This window comes from Oncorhynchus masou, chromosome 8, assembly GCF_036934945.1.
Source record: "Oncorhynchus masou masou isolate Uvic2021 chromosome 8, UVic_Omas_1.1, whole genome shotgun sequence".
Taxonomy (NCBI): Eukaryota; Metazoa; Chordata; class Actinopteri; order Salmoniformes; family Salmonidae; genus Oncorhynchus; species Oncorhynchus masou.
Window position 1 is genome coordinate 38,445,247 of NC_088219.1, and position 17,215 is coordinate 38,462,461.

The 17,215-nt window shown below is 42.1% G+C and overlaps 1 protein-coding gene across 5 annotated transcripts in view; it reads right to left on the reverse strand.

Annotated features, from left to right (window-relative positions):
- The window catches only part of LOC135544634 (high affinity cAMP-specific and IBMX-insensitive 3',5'-cyclic phosphodiesterase 8B-like), an 86,607-nt gene that overhangs the window by 3,157 nt on the left and 66,235 nt on the right, over positions 1 to 17,215 (reverse strand). For 4 of the 5 annotated variants that reach the window (XM_064972394.1, XM_064972391.1, XM_064972395.1 and 1 more), the window contains 7 exons: positions 16,145 to 16,309; positions 15,348 to 15,393; positions 14,584 to 14,713; positions 9,823 to 10,021; positions 5,958 to 6,175; positions 5,359 to 5,484; positions 873 to 1,038 (listed from right to left, as the gene is read on the reverse strand). In XM_064972394.1, the coding sequence (XP_064828466.1) occupies positions 873 to 1,038; positions 5,359 to 5,484; positions 5,958 to 6,175; positions 9,823 to 10,021; positions 14,584 to 14,713; positions 15,348 to 15,393; positions 16,145 to 16,309 (1,050 nt within the window). The remainder of the gene's footprint in view (positions 1 to 872; positions 1,039 to 5,358; positions 5,485 to 5,957; positions 6,176 to 9,822; positions 10,022 to 14,583; positions 14,714 to 15,347; positions 15,394 to 16,144; positions 16,310 to 17,215) is intronic. The other variant, XM_064972393.1, reaches the window with a different exon arrangement.

A 17,215-nucleotide genomic window follows, 5' to 3' on the forward strand; every position in this document is an offset into this window, starting at 1 on the left:
AGCCTATTAGAACAGGCTTTGTTAAACTATAGTTTGGGGTCCCAAAGTGAGCCCTGAGCATGTGAACAGTGGATCGTGAGTTATGAGTAAAACATTTATAATGATGCACTATTTCTTCTTAGTTTGGGTCATTTGAGGACAATACATTTCACATTTGGGTCTTGAGCTATTTTCCATACATTTAAATCAAAAAATATATCTCTTACAAATACATTAAAATGCATGTTGGAATATATTTAACAAAACATTTCCAATTACATTTAAAAATATATCAATAAATACTTGTAAAAATAATCATTAGATTTTCCAAAGCATTTAACATATATTGTGAAAAACATTTTATATACGATTATATATACATTTTAAATACATTCTGTAATACATGTTGAATGTATTTTTTTTTAAAATATATAAAATACATTATTTGGCCAATTTAAAATATATCACAAGTATCCTAAGTTTTTTATCTAAAATATATTACAAAAAAAGATATATGTATGGGACAACACAAATGCATTTCCCACACTGTACTGTATACCACCAGACAGACAGACAGTGATAGAGGCAGAAAGAGAAAGGGAGAAAAGGTCGGGAACAGATCTATTGGTGCACACAGATAGCTAAGTAGACAGTTGTTAAGGTCAGGATTACCAGCTGCAGACACTGTCCTGCAGCAGGAGAAAGGTCAAACCTGCTAATGACATACTATGACACTCCCGCCTTTCTTAGAGTGGTGAGCCGGGTTAAAACCACTCTGAACACAGCTGATTTTAGCTGAAGTTTTGGTTAGGAGTACTACGACCTGCCTCCAAAACCATGTTGAATAGAAAATATTTTTGTACACTTTTTTTATACACACACTGCCCACTCACCTGTGCGAAGTACTCCTCTGAGATGCGTCCGGCCCATTCTATGCAGAGCTCCAGGGGTCTGCAGGGGTTGGCCACGTCAGCACACTTTATCATCATCCTCTTGATCAGCAGCCGTTTCTCTGGGCTGTTTCTGATACTGGCTGGGCCCTCGCTGTCACTGCCTTCACTCTTGTTACAGAGAAACGCACACAGACAAGGTCAGAGACACAAACACACACGCAGACACATACATATGGATGCTTATCTTTCATTTGACACTACATTTGATAGGCTCCTATGAACTTCACACGGTGGTGCTCATGGGTCCATTTATGTAGAACTGGCTGTGGATGTGAATGTCCACTGATTGTACAAAACATGAGGAACACCTGCTCTTTCCATGACATACAGTGCCTTGCGAAAGTATTCGGCCCCCTTGAACTTTGCGACCTTTTGCCACATTTCAGGCTTCAAACATAAAGATATAAAAATGTATTTTTTTTGTGAAGAATCAACAACAATTGGGACACAATCACGAAGTGAAACGACATTTATTGGATATTTCAAACTTTTTTAACAAATCAAAAACTGAAACATTGGGCGTGCAAAATTATTCAGCCCCTTTACTTTCAGTGCAGCAAACTCTCTCCAGAAGTTCAGTGAGGATCTCTGAATGATCCAATGTTGACCTAAATGACTAATGATGATAAATACAATCCACCTGTGTGTAATCAAGTCTCCGTATAATCTCCTGAAATGTGGCAAAAGGTCGCAAAGTTCAAGGGTGCCGAATACTTTCGCAAGGCACTGTAGACTGATCAGGTGAATCCGGGTGAAAGCTATGATCCCCTATCGATGTCACTTGTTAAATCCACTTCAGTTAGTGTAGATGAAGGGGCGGAGACAGGCTAAACAAGGATTTTTAAGCCTTTAGACAAGTGAGACATAGATGGTGAATGTGTGTCATTCAGAGGGTAAATGGGCAAGACTAAAGATTGAAGTGCCTTTGAACGGGGGGTATGGTAGTAGGTGCCAGGCACACCGGTTTGAGTGTGTCAAGAACTGCAAAGCTGCTGGGTTTTTCACGCTCAACAGTTTGCCGTGTGCATCAAGAATGGTCCACCACCCAAAGGACATCCAGCCAACTTGACACAACAGTGGGAAGCATTGGAGTCAACATGGGGCCAGCATCCCTGTGGAACGCTTTCGACACCTTGTAGAGTCCATGCCCCGACGAACTGAGGATGTTCTAGGGGAAAAGGGAGGAGGGGGGCCTTCTTAATGTTTTGTACACTTAGTGTATATAGTTATACATAACAATGGCCTGAGCCTTGAAGTTGCTCAACTCACAAATGATTTTGTTGCTTTGTGATATTATATTTTAAGTAAGTGGTAGAGCTGAGATGGAATCAGGCTAGACACGCTGCTTGCCCACAAGGGCCATGGTTACTAATATCAGATAGGGCTTCAAACTGGAGTCACATGCTCTGAATACAACTATTTTCCACTAGGACAGTTCATTGATAAATGTCAAAATACTTAGCCTGTTATTCCCATTCTCTCCTTAATGCTTATGATATATACACTACCGTTCAAAAGCTTGGGGTCACTTAGAAATTGTTTTTGAAATTTTTTTTTTGAAAGAAAAGCAAATAAAATTGTCCATTAAAATAACATCAGATTGATCAGAAATACAGTGTAGACATTGTTAAATGTTGTAAATGACTATGCAGCTGGAAACGGCAGATTTTCTATGGAATATCTACATAGGCCCATTATCAGCAACCATCACTCCTGTGTTCCATTGGCATGTTGTGTTAGCTTAACCAAGTTTATAATTTTAAAGGCTAATTGATCATTAGAAAACCCTATTGCAATTATGTTAGCACAGCTGAAAACTGTTGTCCTGATTAAAGAAGCAATAAAACTGGCCTTCTTTAGACTAGTTGAGTATCTGGAACATCAGCATTTGTGGGTTCGATTACAGGCTCAAAATGGCCAGAAACAAAGAACTTTCTTCTGAAACTCGTCAGTCTATTCTTGTTCTGAGAAATTAAGGCTATTCCATGTGAGAAATTGCCATGAAACTGAAGATCTTGTACAACGCTGTGTACTCCCTTCACAGAACAGCGCAAACGGGCTCTAACCAGAATAGAAAGAGGAGTGGGAGGCCCCGGTGCACAACTGAGCAAGAGGACAAGGACATTAAAGTGTCTAGTTTGAGAAACAGACGCCTCACAAGTCGTCAACTGGCAGCTTCATTAAATAAAAACACCCGTCTCAACGTCAGCAGTGAAGAGGCGACTCCTGGATTATGGCCTTCTAGGCAGAGTTACAAAGAAAAGGCCATATCTCAGACTGGCCAATAAAAAAAAAGATTAAGATGGGCAAAAGAACAGACACTGGACAGAGGAAAATTGGAAAAAAAGTTTGAGGTGTTCGGATCACAAAGAAGAACATTTGTGAGACGCAGACAAAATGAAAGGAGTGCTTGACGCCATCTGTCAAGCATGGTGGAGGCAATGTGATGGTCTGGGGGTGTTTGGGTGGGGGTAAAGTGAGAGATTTGTACAGGGTAAAAGGGATCTTGAAGAAGGAAGGCTATCACTCCATTTTGCAACGCCATGCCATACCCTGTGGACAGTGCTTAACTTGAGCCAATTTCCTCCTACAACAGGACAATGACCCAAAGCAGAGCTCCAAACTATGCAATAACTATAAGTGGCCAACACAGTCACCGGATCTCAACCCTATTGAGCTGTTGTGGGAGCAGCTTCACCGTATGGTACGTAAGAAGTGCCCATCAAGCCAATCCAACTTGTGGAAGGTGCTTCAGGAATCATGGGGTGAAATCTCTTCAGATTACCAAATAAACAACTAGAATGCCAAAGGTCTGCAAAGATGTCATTGATGCAAATGGAGGATTCTTTGAAAAAAAAAGCAAAGTTTGAAGGACACAATTATTATTTTAATTTAAAATCATTATCTATACGTCTTGACTATATTTCTTATTCATTTTGCAACTGTTTTCATGTATGTTTTCATGGAAAACAAGGACATTTCTAAGTGACACCAAACTTTTGAATGGTAGTATATATATATATATATATATAATATATAATTTCCTAAATATACATACATACATACAGTGGGGCAAAAAAAGTATTTAGTCAGCCACCAATTGTGCAAGTTCTCCCACTTAAAAAGATGAGAGAGGCCTGTAATTTTCATCATAGGTACACTTCAACTATGACAGACAAAATTAGAGAGAAAAAATTCCAGAAAATCACATTGTAGGATTTTTAATGAATTTATTTGCAAATTTTGGTGGAAAATAAGTATTTGGTCGATAACAAAAGTTTCTCAATACTTTGTTATATACCCTTTGTTGGCAATGACAGAAGTCAAACGTTTTATGTAAGTCTTCACAAGGTTGTCACACACTGTTGCTGGTATTTTGGCCCATTCCTCCATGCAGCTCTCCTCTAGAGCAGTGATGTTTTGGGGCTGTTGCTGGGCAACACAGACTTTCAACTCCCTCCAAAGATGTTCTATGGGGTTGAGATCTGGAGACTGGCTAGGCCACTCCAGGACCTTGAAATTCTTCTTACGAAGCCACTCCTTCGTTACACGGGCGGTGTGTTTGGGATCATTGTCATGCTGAAAGACCCAGCCACATTTCATCTTCAATGCCCTTGCTGATGGAAGGAGGTTTTCACTCAAAAACTCACAATACATTGTTGTCATTGCAGGCAATCCCAACACTGTGCTTTACAGGGAAGACATCCTCCTCCCTCGTGTGGTACCCTTCCTGCAGGCTCATCCTGACATGACCCTCCAGCATGACAATGCCACCAGCCATACTGCTCGTTCTGATGCGTGATTTCCTGCAAGACAGGAATGTCAGTGTTCTGCCATGGCCAGCGAAGAGTCCGGATCTCAATCCCATTGAGTACGTCTGGGAACTGTTGGATCAGAGGGTGAGGGCTAGGGACATTCCCCCCAGAAATGTCCAGGAACTTGCAGGCACCTTGGTGGAAGAGTGGGGTAACATCTCACATCAAGAACTGGCAAATCTGGTGCAGTCCATGAGGAGTTGATGCACTGCAGTACTTAATGCAGCTGGTGGCCACACCAGATACTGACTGTTACTTTTGATTTATTTTGACACCCCCTTTGTTCAGGGACACATTATTCAATTTCTTTTAGTCACATGTCTGTGGAACATGTTCAGTTTATGTTTCAGTTGTTGAATCTTGTTATGTTCATACAAATATTTACACATGGACTTGGTTTGCTGAAAATTAATGCAGTTGACAGTGAGAGGACATTTATTTTTTTGCTGAGTTTATACTTATATATATATGAGTATTTTCCATTCCCACACCACAATGAGCAGATGTTAATGACTTTATTATGTAATAATAAACTGCACACTGATGCTAACACACACACACACACAAACACATACACAGAGAAGGGTGTGTGTCTTACATTTGAGCTGGACTCCTCGATGGCAGCCATTGGTTTGTTGATGCTGTTGGCAAACTTGTTGACGTGTTCAAAATGGCGGGTCATCTCTGTAGCCAGCACCATGTCAATGATGGCCTGCCTCAATGTCCGGAACTGAGTCCTAATATAAACACACAGAGAGGGGGGTTACAGGATCAGGATAATCAACTGTCCTCAATGTTTTCCAAGAAGTTCTGGGTTCATACACATCTAGAAGTGAATCACATCACATGATTTGTCCCAGGGTCCATATCTGTCACCAGTGGTTTCGTGATCCCTCTTATGCCGTAGAGGAAGAGGCATGTCAATTCATTCTTCTGACAAGGACATGGACTCTGGTTTGGAATTCTACTGTGGAAACATTTTATGCTTCAGGTGGAAACCACCTTTTACTTTCCTAAACTCGATGTGACTCTAGTCTGGTCCCAGATCTGTTTGTGCTGTCTTGCCAACTCTTATGGTCATTGACATGAAATTGACCATAGGAGTTGGCAAGACAGCACAAAGGTATGGAAGACAGCACAAACAGATATGGGATTGGGCTAGGCCATCGATGTTCTTGAAGATGTTGCTCTAAACTCTGTGTGACTGTACCTGTCGATGTTCTTGAAGATGTTGCTCTTGCTGTCCCTGACGGTGAGTTGGAAAGCGAGGGCGGCGTGGTGACTCTCTAACACAGCCGTGTCATTGTACAGGATGGCCAGCTCACTTCCTGCATTGCACAGGAAGCTGTTGGTCCTCCCCGGGTGGTCCACGTCATGGACCGTCGCCGCGATCAATGCAGCCACCTCATCCAGTTGGTCTAGACTGCCCTGAGAAAAGGATACAACCAGGAAGTAATGGTACTTAACTACAACAAATAGAAATTTGACATTTTTCGACAGATGTTTTTTTGAGTACTTGGGTACAGCTGTATTTGGGGAGCTTCTCCTATTCTTCTCGGCAGATCCTCTCAAGCTTTGTCAGGTTGGATGGGGAGCGCCGCTGCACAGTTATTTTCAGGTTTCTCCAGAGATGTTCGATCAGGTTCAAATCCGGGCTCTGGCTGGGCAACTCAAGGACATTCAGCGACCACTCCTGTGTTGTCTTAACTATGTGCTTAGGGTAGTTGTCCTGTTGGAAGTTGAAACTTCACCCCAGTCTGAGGTCCTGAGCGCTCTCGAGCAGGTTTTCATCAATGATCTCTCTCTCCGTTTATCTTTCCCCACAGCATGATGCTGCCACCACCATGCTTCACCATAGGAATTGTGCCAGGTTTCCTCCAGATATGACGCTTGGCATTCATGCCAAAGAGTTCGATCTTGGTTTCATCAGACCAGAGAATCTTGTTTCTTATGGCCTGAGAGTCTTTAGGTGCCTTTTGGCAAACTCCAAGTGGGCTGTCACGTGCCTTTTACTGAGAAGTTGCTTCCATCTGGCCACTTTACCATAAAGGCCTGATTGGTGGAGTACTACAGAGATGGTTGTCCATCTGGAAGATTCTACCATCTCCACAGAGGAACACTGAGGCTCTGTCAGAGTGACCATAGGGTTCTTGGCCACTTCCCTGACCAAGGCCCTTCTCCCCGATTGCTCAGTTTGGCCGGGCGTCCTACTCTAGGAAGAGTCTTGGTGGTTCCAAACTTTTCCATTTAAGAATGATGTAAACCACTGGGTTCTTGGGGACCTTCAATGCTGCAGAAATGTTTTGGTGTCCTTCCTCAGATCTGTGCCTCGACACATTCCTGTCTCGGAGATCTACAGACAATTCCTTAGACCACATGGCTTGGTTTTTGCTCTGACATGCACTGTCAACTCTGGGACCTTATATAGACAGGTGTGTGCCTTTCCAAATCATGTCTAATCAATTGAATTTACCACATCTCAAGGATCATCTCAAGGATGATCAATGGAAACAGGATGGACCTGAGCTCAATTTCGAGTCTCATAGCAAAGGTTCTGAATAATTACTTAAATAAGGTATTTCTATTTGCAAACATTTCTAAAAACCTGTTTTAAATTTGTCATTATGGGGTATTGTGTGTAGATTGATGAGGAAAATGTTTTATTTAATTAATTTTAGAATAAGACTGTAATGTAACAGAATGTGGAAAAAGTCAAGGGGTCTGAGTACTTTCTGAAGGCACTGTCTATGCCAAAAGTGCGCAACAATGCATAATTTATCATAACCATTACAGATAACAATGCAAAATGTCCCTGTATATATTCAGTCAATAAAAAAACAAGTGCCATTTAAGATTCATTTATTGCAAACGGCAGGTAGCCTAGTGGTTAGAGCGTTGGGCCAGTAACTGAAAGGTTGCTAGATTGAATGAGCTGACAAGGTAGAAATCTGTCGTTCTGCCCCTGAACAAGGCAGTTAACCAACTGTTCCTAGGCTGTCATTGAAAATAAGAATTTGTTCTTTAACTGACTTGCCTGGTTAAATAAAGATAAAAAGTAACATAAACGGATTACATTGTGGAACACAATCTCCAAAAAGCTTGCTTGTAGAAGGCTGTGCAATGGCATAGCGCTGTTTTGTTCATTTAGCAGACAAGACGTTCCTATTTCCCGAGCCCTTATACCAGTTAAGACACAACTATTTTATGCCAGTGCGAAGTGATGCGCATCTCGTGTCTGGAACAGTTATTTTCAAAGAGTGATCATTTGAAACGGGACTGAATTTGGTGAGTTAAAAGAAAACATTCTCAGGTTACAAACCAAAACGTCTTCTTCTATGTACAGGCGTTCAATTTAGTTTATTCTGCATGTTCTTTGGAATTTTCTAAAATGGAATCACAATTCCACATTGAAAACTGCATGGTGATTAATTACAGCCATGGCATCAGTTTGGTGAGTAGGCCAATGCTTAATGACTCTGATGAAAATATGCTCTTTATCTTGATTAAACCAATGACTTTGCATATTTTCATGTCTCTGTTTAGGGGGTGGGGGTTATAGCCAGAGATGTCAAAAATGACAAAATACAATTACAAAATACCATAAAGTTTCATGTGTTTAATCAAAATACAGAACTGCAACAACATTTTCAATAACGGTTACAAAAAAAGTTGTTTTCGCTATGACTATGATATGTTGTTTATCTACCTTAGTTGGGCAAGTCACTCTGGATAAAAAATGTAAATGTATATGTGAAAATGAACATATCAAAAGGAACTGCAAAGCACACTGGGTATTATTGGCCTTGTTTTGGGGTGGAGCTCATTAGAATATACTCAGTATGCTTTGCAATTGTTCATACAAAACAGAAAATACATCGAAGTGTAGTTCAGCCCAGTGAAATTCAAAATACTCAGAAGAAATCAAAAATGTCTATTTCAAATACATGTAACAGAAATACTGCTATCTCTGGTTATAGCCTAAACTAACCAATTCTAAATGACACCAGTAGTTCGCAAAGTAGCCTAAACCGGAAAATAGGCGGGAAGCAATTATTCCAAACCTGCAGCTTGTTGTTAGAACACATATTTCCCTACTTCAATCAACCAGTCCATTTTGAATTTGTGATAAAACTGTCATCATTTAGCAAGAAGTGCAGCTTGTGTATCCCATCAGTTGGATACACTTTTATAGGCATTTACATCAGTCGGCCTAATGGAAGCTTGTATGCGCACTCAGCACGCGTGTGTAGAGGCAGCGGTCGGAACACAATTGAGGGATTGAGACACCGGGGGGATTTAGTGAGAAGAACTGTGTGACGCTTGGCTTGTTTTTTTTGTGCACCGCAAATGCACATGTACAAATGGAACACTGGAGTCAAAGCAAACGAACGTTGTCTCCAAGAAAACATTTCGATCGCTGGTTAAAGATCACGTTTTGACGCCCGTTTGAGTGCTCGATTACTCATGCCCAAATGTCTGAGATCGTGCATAAACTATAAATACTGTGTAAGTCTCTCTCAGCATAACCTCATACTCAACAAACGAATAATACCTAAAAAAAAATGCACGCAATGCGAGCACAACTAATAATAATAATCATTAGCAAATGTTCAGTTTATGACAAGAAGAGATATTTATTGGAGGGGATAAGCGGGGAGAAAAGAAAGGCAATGTATTAGGATCTCATTGCCCGCAAGGCAAAACACGTATTGACTGAGTCCAATGTGAAAACTATAAAAACATCCCCACTCCGACTCTCACTGGTCACTGACATACATTCATCTCCTGCCAAGCAAAGCAAACTGATACTCTACACGCCGTTGAAAACACATGGCAGGGAATTACATAGATCAACTCATCAGTCAACACACTGAGATGTCAGGCCGTGATAATGTTGCGGTGATACATTCAAGCTAGCTGGTGTCAGTAGTCATTTCACTTGAATGTGCACATTCAACCAATCTCTAGGTACAGTGCACTGTTGTATGCTTCCATAGCACATTGCAGGTGTGACCGAAAGGTCTTCATCAGGCCCGTGAGGAGAGTCTTTATCTCTGTGTGTGTGTTTGGCCTACCTTGACCTTCTCCTTGCGTAGGAAGTAGGCTGTAGCGTGGAGGACGTCGGCGGCGTGGGTGGAGTTGTGGTAGGAGTTGGAGGCGTGGTAATTAGCCTCTATGATCTGGAGCCAGCAGCGTAGCGTAGCCTCACTGCAGCTCAGGAACTCACACACCCCGAACCGAGCAAAGATCTTCAAGCCCAGGTAGGTCAGAGGTCTGCGGGGATGACAGAGAGAGGACAGGGGAGACAGATGAGTGATATAGGGAGAGGGCGTTCGTTCCAAGTCCCTTCTGTATTGGTCTCTCACTCTTTCTCTCTCTCTCTGTCTCATCTATTCCCCCCCTCTCTCTCTCATCTATTCCCTCTCTCTCTCTCATCTATCCCCCTCTCTCTCCCCCTCTCAATTCAATTTACTTTATTGACATGGCAAGTTCATTATTACTTACATTGTCAAAGATAAAACAAAACAAGATGGGAAATATTATCGACATTACATTGCACTTTTCACTGGCTGTCCCTCAGGTTGTGGCAGGAGGACACACATTTGGCTGCCAAAATGGCACATTTTGGCTTTTCACCCAATAAATATTTGTTTTTTTCTTAATCTTTTATAGTTTCAAATTCTTTGTATTGTGTAATAAGTTTGGAGAAGATATATTCTCTTAGGACTCTGAGTATTTGTCACAGTGTAATAGGAAATGCAGTTCTGTCTCTACCTCTCCCCCTCTCCCTCTCATCTATTCCCTCCCCCTCTCTCTCACCTATTCCCCCTCTCTCTCATTAAATAAAATGAAAATATATATTTAGATCTAAAATATATTTATATATAAATAAATGGTGGGACCAACAACAATAATAATAGTAGTAGTGGACATGGGATTACCATTAACAACAACTACAACAACAATATTAATGAGAACAACAATACATTAAAGCAATGGTAGTGGACCAGTGTCAACATGACTGAGAAGACACATGGCATGGTATGAAAGATAAAACAAAACAAGATGGGAAATATTATCGACATTACTTTGCACTTTTCACTGGCTGTCCCTCAGGTTGTGGCAGGAGGACACATACAGGGGGAAAAAAAAAGTATTTAGTCACCAATTGTGCAAGTTCTCCCACTTAAAAAGATGAGAGAGGCCTGTAATTTTCATCATAGGTACACTTCATCTATGACAGACAAAATGAGGGAAAAAATCCAGAAAATCACATTGTAGGATTTTTTATTAATTTATTTGAAAATTATAGTGGAAAATAAGTATTTGGTCACCTACAAACAAGCAAGATTTCTGGCTCTCACAGACCTGTAACTTCTTCTTTAAGAGGCTCCTCTGTCCTCCACTCGTTACCTGTATTAATGGCACCTGTTTGAACTTGTTATCAGTATAAAATACACCTGTCCACAACCTCAAACAGTCACACTCCAAACTCCACTATGGCCAAGACCAAAGAGCTGTCAAAGGACATCAGAAACAAAATTGTAGACCTGCACCAGTCTGGGAAGACTGAATCTGCAATAGGTAAGCAGCTTGGTTTGAAGAAATCAACTGTGGGAGCAATTATTAGGAAATGGAAGACATACAAGACCACTGATAATCTCCCGCGATCTGGGGCTCCACGCAAGATCTCACCTCGTGGGGTCAAAATGATCACAAGAACGGTGGGTAAAAATCCCAGAACCACACGGGGACCTGCAGAATGACCTGCAGAGAGCTGGGACCAAAGTAACAAAGCCCACCATCAGCAACATACTACGCCGCCAGGGACTCAAATCCTGCAGTGCCAGACGTGTCCCCCTGCTTAAGCCAGTGCATGTCCAGGCCCGTCTGAAGTTTGCTAGAGAGCATTTGGATGATCCAAAAGAGAAAAAAGAGAATGTCATATGGTCAGATGAAACCAAAATAATAACTTTTTGGTAAAAACTCAACTCATCGTGTGTGGAGGACAAAGAATGCAGAGTTGCATCCAAAGAACACCATACCAACTGTGAAGCAAGGGGGTGGAAACATCATGCTTTGGGGCTGTTTTTCTGCAAAGGGACCAGGACGATTGATCCGTGTAAAGGAAAGAATGAATGGGGCCATGTATCGTGAGATTTTGAGTGAAAACCTCCTTCCATCAGCAAGGACATTGAAGATGAAACGTGGCTGGGTCTTTCAGCATGACAATGATCCCAAACACACCGCCCGGGCAACGAAGGAGTGGCTTCGTAAGAAGCATTTCAAGGTCCTGGAGTGGCCAAGCCAGTCTCCAGATCTCAACCACAAAGAAAATCTTTGGAGGGAGTTGAAAGTCCGTCACTGCTCTAGAGTAGATCTGCATGGAGGAATGGGCCAAAATACCAGCAACAGTGTGTGAAAACCTTGTGAAGACTTACAGAAAACATTTGACCTCTGTCATTGCCAACAAAGGGTATATAACAAAGTATTGAGATAAACTTTTGTTATTGACCAAATACTTATTTTCCACCATAATTTGCAAATAATTCATTAGAAATCCTAAAATGTGATTTTCTGGAAAGAAAATTCTCATTTTGTCTGTCATAGTTGAAGTGTACCTTGATAAAAATTACAGGCCTCTCATATTTTTAAGTGGGAGAACTTGCACAATTGGTGGCTGACTAAATACGTTTTTGCCCCACTGTATTTGGCTGCCAAAATTGCACATTTTGGCTTTTCATCTTTTGTAGTTTCAAAATCTTTGTATTGAGTTATAATTTTGGGAAATAAATATTCTCAATAAATACTCTCACCTATTCCCTCTCTCTCTCACCTATTCCCTCTCTCTCTCTCACCTATTCCCTCTCTCTCACCTATTCCCTCTCTCACCTATTCCCTCTCTCTCTCATCTATTTTCTCTCTCTCTCTCTCTCATCTATTCCCTCTCTCTCTCTCTCTCATCTATTCCCTCTCTCTCTCTCTCTCTCTCTCTCTCATCTATTCCCTCTCTCTCTTCTCATCTATTCTCTCTCTCTCTCATCTATTCCCTCTCTCTCTCTCTCATCTATTCTCTCTCTCTCTCATCTATTCCCTCTCTCTCTCTCATCTATTCTCTCTCTCTCTCTCTCATCTATTCCCTCTCTCTCTCTCATCTATTCCCTCTCTCTCATCTATTTTCTCTCTCTCTCTCTCTCTCTCTCTTTCTCTCTCTCATCTATTCTTTCTCTCTCTTTCTCATCTATTCTCTCTCTCTCATCTCTTCCCTCTCTCTCTCTCTCTCTCTCTCATCTATTCCCTCTCTCTCTCTCATCTATTCCCTCTCTCTCTCTCTCATCTATTTTCTCTCTCTCTCTCATCTATTCCCTCTCTCTCTCTCTCATCTATTTTCTCTCTCTCTCTCTCTCTCTCTCTCTCTCTCTCTCTCTCTCTCTCTCTCTCTCTCTCTCTCTCTCTCTCTCTCTCTATTCTCTCTCTCTCTCTCATCTCTCTCTCTCTCATCTATTCTTTCTCTCTCTCTTCTCTCTCTCTCTATCTCTTCTCTCATCTATTCTCTCTCTCTATTCTCTCTCTCTCTCATCTCATCTTTCTCTCTCTCTCATCTATTCTCTCTCTCTCATCTATTCTCTCTCTCATCTATTCTCTCTCTCTCATCTACTCCCTCTCTCTCTCTCATCTATTCTCTCTCTCTCATCTATTCTCTCTCATCTATTCTCTCTCTCTCATCTATTCCCCCTCTCTCTCCCATCTATTCCCCTCTCTCTCTCATCTATTCTCTCTCTCATCTATTCCCTCTCTCTCTCTCATCTATTCCCTCTCTCTCTCTCATCTATTCCCTCTCTCTCTCTCATCTATTCCCTCTCTCTCTCTCTCTCTTCTCATCTATTCTTTCTCTCTCTTTCTCTCTCTCTCATCTATTCTCTCTCTCTCATCTATTCCCTCTCTCATCTATTCCCTCTCTCTCTCTCATCTATTCCCTCTCTCTCTCTCATCTATTTTCTCTCTCTCTGTCATCTATTCCCTCTCTCTCTCATCTATTTTTTTTTTCTCTCTCTCTCTCTCTCTCTCTCTCTCTCTCTCTCTCTCTCTCATCTATTCTCTCTCTCTCTCATCTATTCTTTCTCTCTCTTTCTCTCTCTCTCATCTATTCTCTCTCTCTCTCTCTCTCTCATCTATTCCCCCTCTCTCTCTCATCTATTCCCTCTCTCTCTCATCTATTCTCTCTCTCATCTACTCCCTCTCTCTCTCATCTATTCTCTCTCTCTCTCTCTCATCTATTCTCTTCTCTCTCTCTCTCATCTATTCTCTCTCTCTCATCTATTCCCTCTCTCTCCCATCTATTCCTCCTCTCTCTCCCATCTATTCCCCCTCTCTCTCCCATCTATTCCCTCTCTCTCCCATCTATTCCCTCTCTCTCCCATCTATTCCCTCTCTCTCCCATCTATTCCCTCTCTCTCCCATCTATTCCCTCTCTCTCCCATCTATTCCCTCTCTCTCCCATCTATTCCCTCTCTCTCTCCCATCTATTCTCTCTCTCTCTCTCATCTATTCTCTCTCCTATTCTCTCTCTCTCATCTATTCTCTCTCTCTCTCACTCATCTATTCTCTCTCTTTCTCTGTCTCTGTCTCTCTCTCTCTCTCTCTCTCTCTCACATCTATTCTCTCTCTCATCTATTCTCTCTCTCTCTCTCTCTCTCTCTCTCTCTCTCTCTCTCATCTATTCCCCCCTCTCTCTCTCTCATCTATTCCCTCTCTCCCCCCTCCTCTCATCTATTCCCCCCCTCTCTCTCTCATCTATTCCCTCTCTCTCTCATCTATTCCCTCTCCCTCCGTACCTCTTACAGGTGGCAGCTTCCAGCTCCAGGATGTTAAACTCCCATTGGTCTTCGTCATCCAGCATCTCAGCGATGGCCGGAGGGATGTCATTCAGCATTACTGGGATGGCCAGCTGACTCTGGCTCAAATCTGTAGACACACACGCACACACCCATTCATTCACGCGCACGCACAAACATTGATTTATTGATTGATCAATTGATTGATTGCATTTGGGACATTTAAGAGCAATACGCAACAACAACAATAATTTCCAATATAGCTGTGTCCCTAAGTTACTTAGCAGCACTGCCTCATGGTAAAGGGTCAAATACAGGTCTACTAAGGTCTATTAAGAAGTGCAAGGGGAAAAAAGCACATGCTGCTTCCTTAAGATTAGCAGGAGAGTACTTTTCTGGACTTCTCAGCAGTGCCCTTCCATTTCTCAGAAATGGACTCGACTCCAACTGATTAAATAAATGATCTGAGACATTTTCTATTTTCGATCACTCTGCGGACAGACAGAGGTCCATACACTAAATGTCCCCCATCATGTGTAGTACTGTGAATGCTTCCATTGTTATTACATTTCATGAAAAAAAATACATTATGCAACACAAATATACCACTAAAACTACACATGATTAGACTCAGTTTGTGTGATTAGAGTGAACTCCAGGGTCCTAGATGTAAGTAGCAGAAGTATTCTGGTAGGATAATGAATAAATATCACATTTATGTGATGTTTTCTGATGAAACAGACTGGGCTTACTTGGAAAAGTACTTTTGGAGAAGACATACTCGTTGCCAGACAGTCTCCGTAAGCCGTCCTACAGAAGGAAAAAAACGACAAATCACTCTCTTTTGGTACTGTATATCCCAAATCTGACTAATTACAACTTATTTGACATTATACAATGACTTCGGCATTCCTATTCACCACATATCCCACATAACTCAGGAAGTGTTTGAGTATTGTGTTAGGTGTAACGACGTTCTTCGTTTGTCGCAAGAAAGTCGGACCGAAATGCAGCGTGTTGGTTACTCATGTTCTTTAATGAAACAAATAACGGAACTATACATGAAATAACTAATAAATACAAAACAACAAAACGGAACGTGAAACCTATTACAGCCTATCTGGTGAACACTAACACAGAGACAGGAACAATCACCCACGAAATACAAAGTGAAAAGCAGGCTACCTAAATACGGTTCCCAATCAGAGACAACGAGAATCACCTGACTCTGATTGAGAACCGCCTCAGGCAGCCAAGCCTATACAACACCCCTACTCAGCCGCAATCCCAAATACTACAAACCCCAATACGAAAATACAATATATAAACCCATGTCACACCCTGGCCTAACCAAATATATAACGAAAACACAAAATACAATGACCAAGGCGTGACAGTTTGTGAGAATAGGAGGGGAGGGGAGTTGAGGAGAGGTGAGGGGAGATGAAGAGAGTTGAGGAGAGGTGAGGAGAGTTGAAGACAGGAGTATGTTTGAGTGTGCGTGTGCATGTGTGTGTGTGTGTGTGTGTGAGAGAGAGCGTGTGTGTAGCCCCTAACTCACGCTCATGAGACCGCCTACAAGGTCGTTGGTGTGTGGGTCGTCCTCCTTGGAGGCCAGCTGAGGAGAGTAGAGCTCTGTGGTCCTCAGGATCTCCAGGACCCGGTCCAGGGCCTCTGCTACGGACACCGGACTGGACTCCTGGGCCGCGTTGATGATGTTGATCACCTGGAGGAGAGAGAGAAGGAGGGAGATGTAGCACACAGTTACATTTGATTTAACACACACACACAGCCCTGAGATAAACTTCACGTGTCTTTCTTTGAGCCTGTTACAGGGAGATCTGCATGTGATGCCGTAGAAATCATGTCGGGAACCAAATGGACAAATGAAGCAGCTAGTCAGAGAAGATAGGAACATCATAAAGCCTTGAGTTACACTCTGGTCTCTGGAGAGGCTTTCAGCCATAGGCTGATCCCAGATCTGTGCAATTAAATAAGGCCTTCACCTATCCCATCAAATCACCATCCATTCCTGTTGAACTCTCATCGGTGAATTAGATATAAAAAAAAAAAACTTAGACTGGCACTAGAGTCAGATTAGACTGACAGATCTTCAACTCTGTTGTCACAATCATTAGAATCACAGGTCAAACCTGACGTTGTAATCAAGGCTGATGCTTGCCAATCAGGTCTATTGGACACTGTTCAGTCAGACGGACCGACTTCCAGTTTCACTGGCCACAGAACTGCAAACAGCTTGAAATTGCATAACATTCCAAGAATGTCTGCAAATGTTCAGAGAACACCGTTTGGAGAATTTTCCTTCGGATTTCCTTCGGATTCTCAGAGCACTTATTCCGGGAACATTCCTGTGACATTCTGAGAACCATCAATAGTCAGTTGGGTCGGCTAGAAGTTATGTCCCAACAATATGGTAACTTCAAACCACACTTGTTGTGTCCCAGATCCTCGCCGATGTGGTGTGGTTGAGAGGGCTCTGAGAAGATCTGTTGAGCTTTCTACTGCCCCTGATAGGTCCTCATCCTCACGCTTGCCTCGGGGAGTGTCAGGTATGGTTCTAGGAACATACTCTATTGGTTTGGAAGGAGCACAGAGTGGGAAAGGAGAGGGG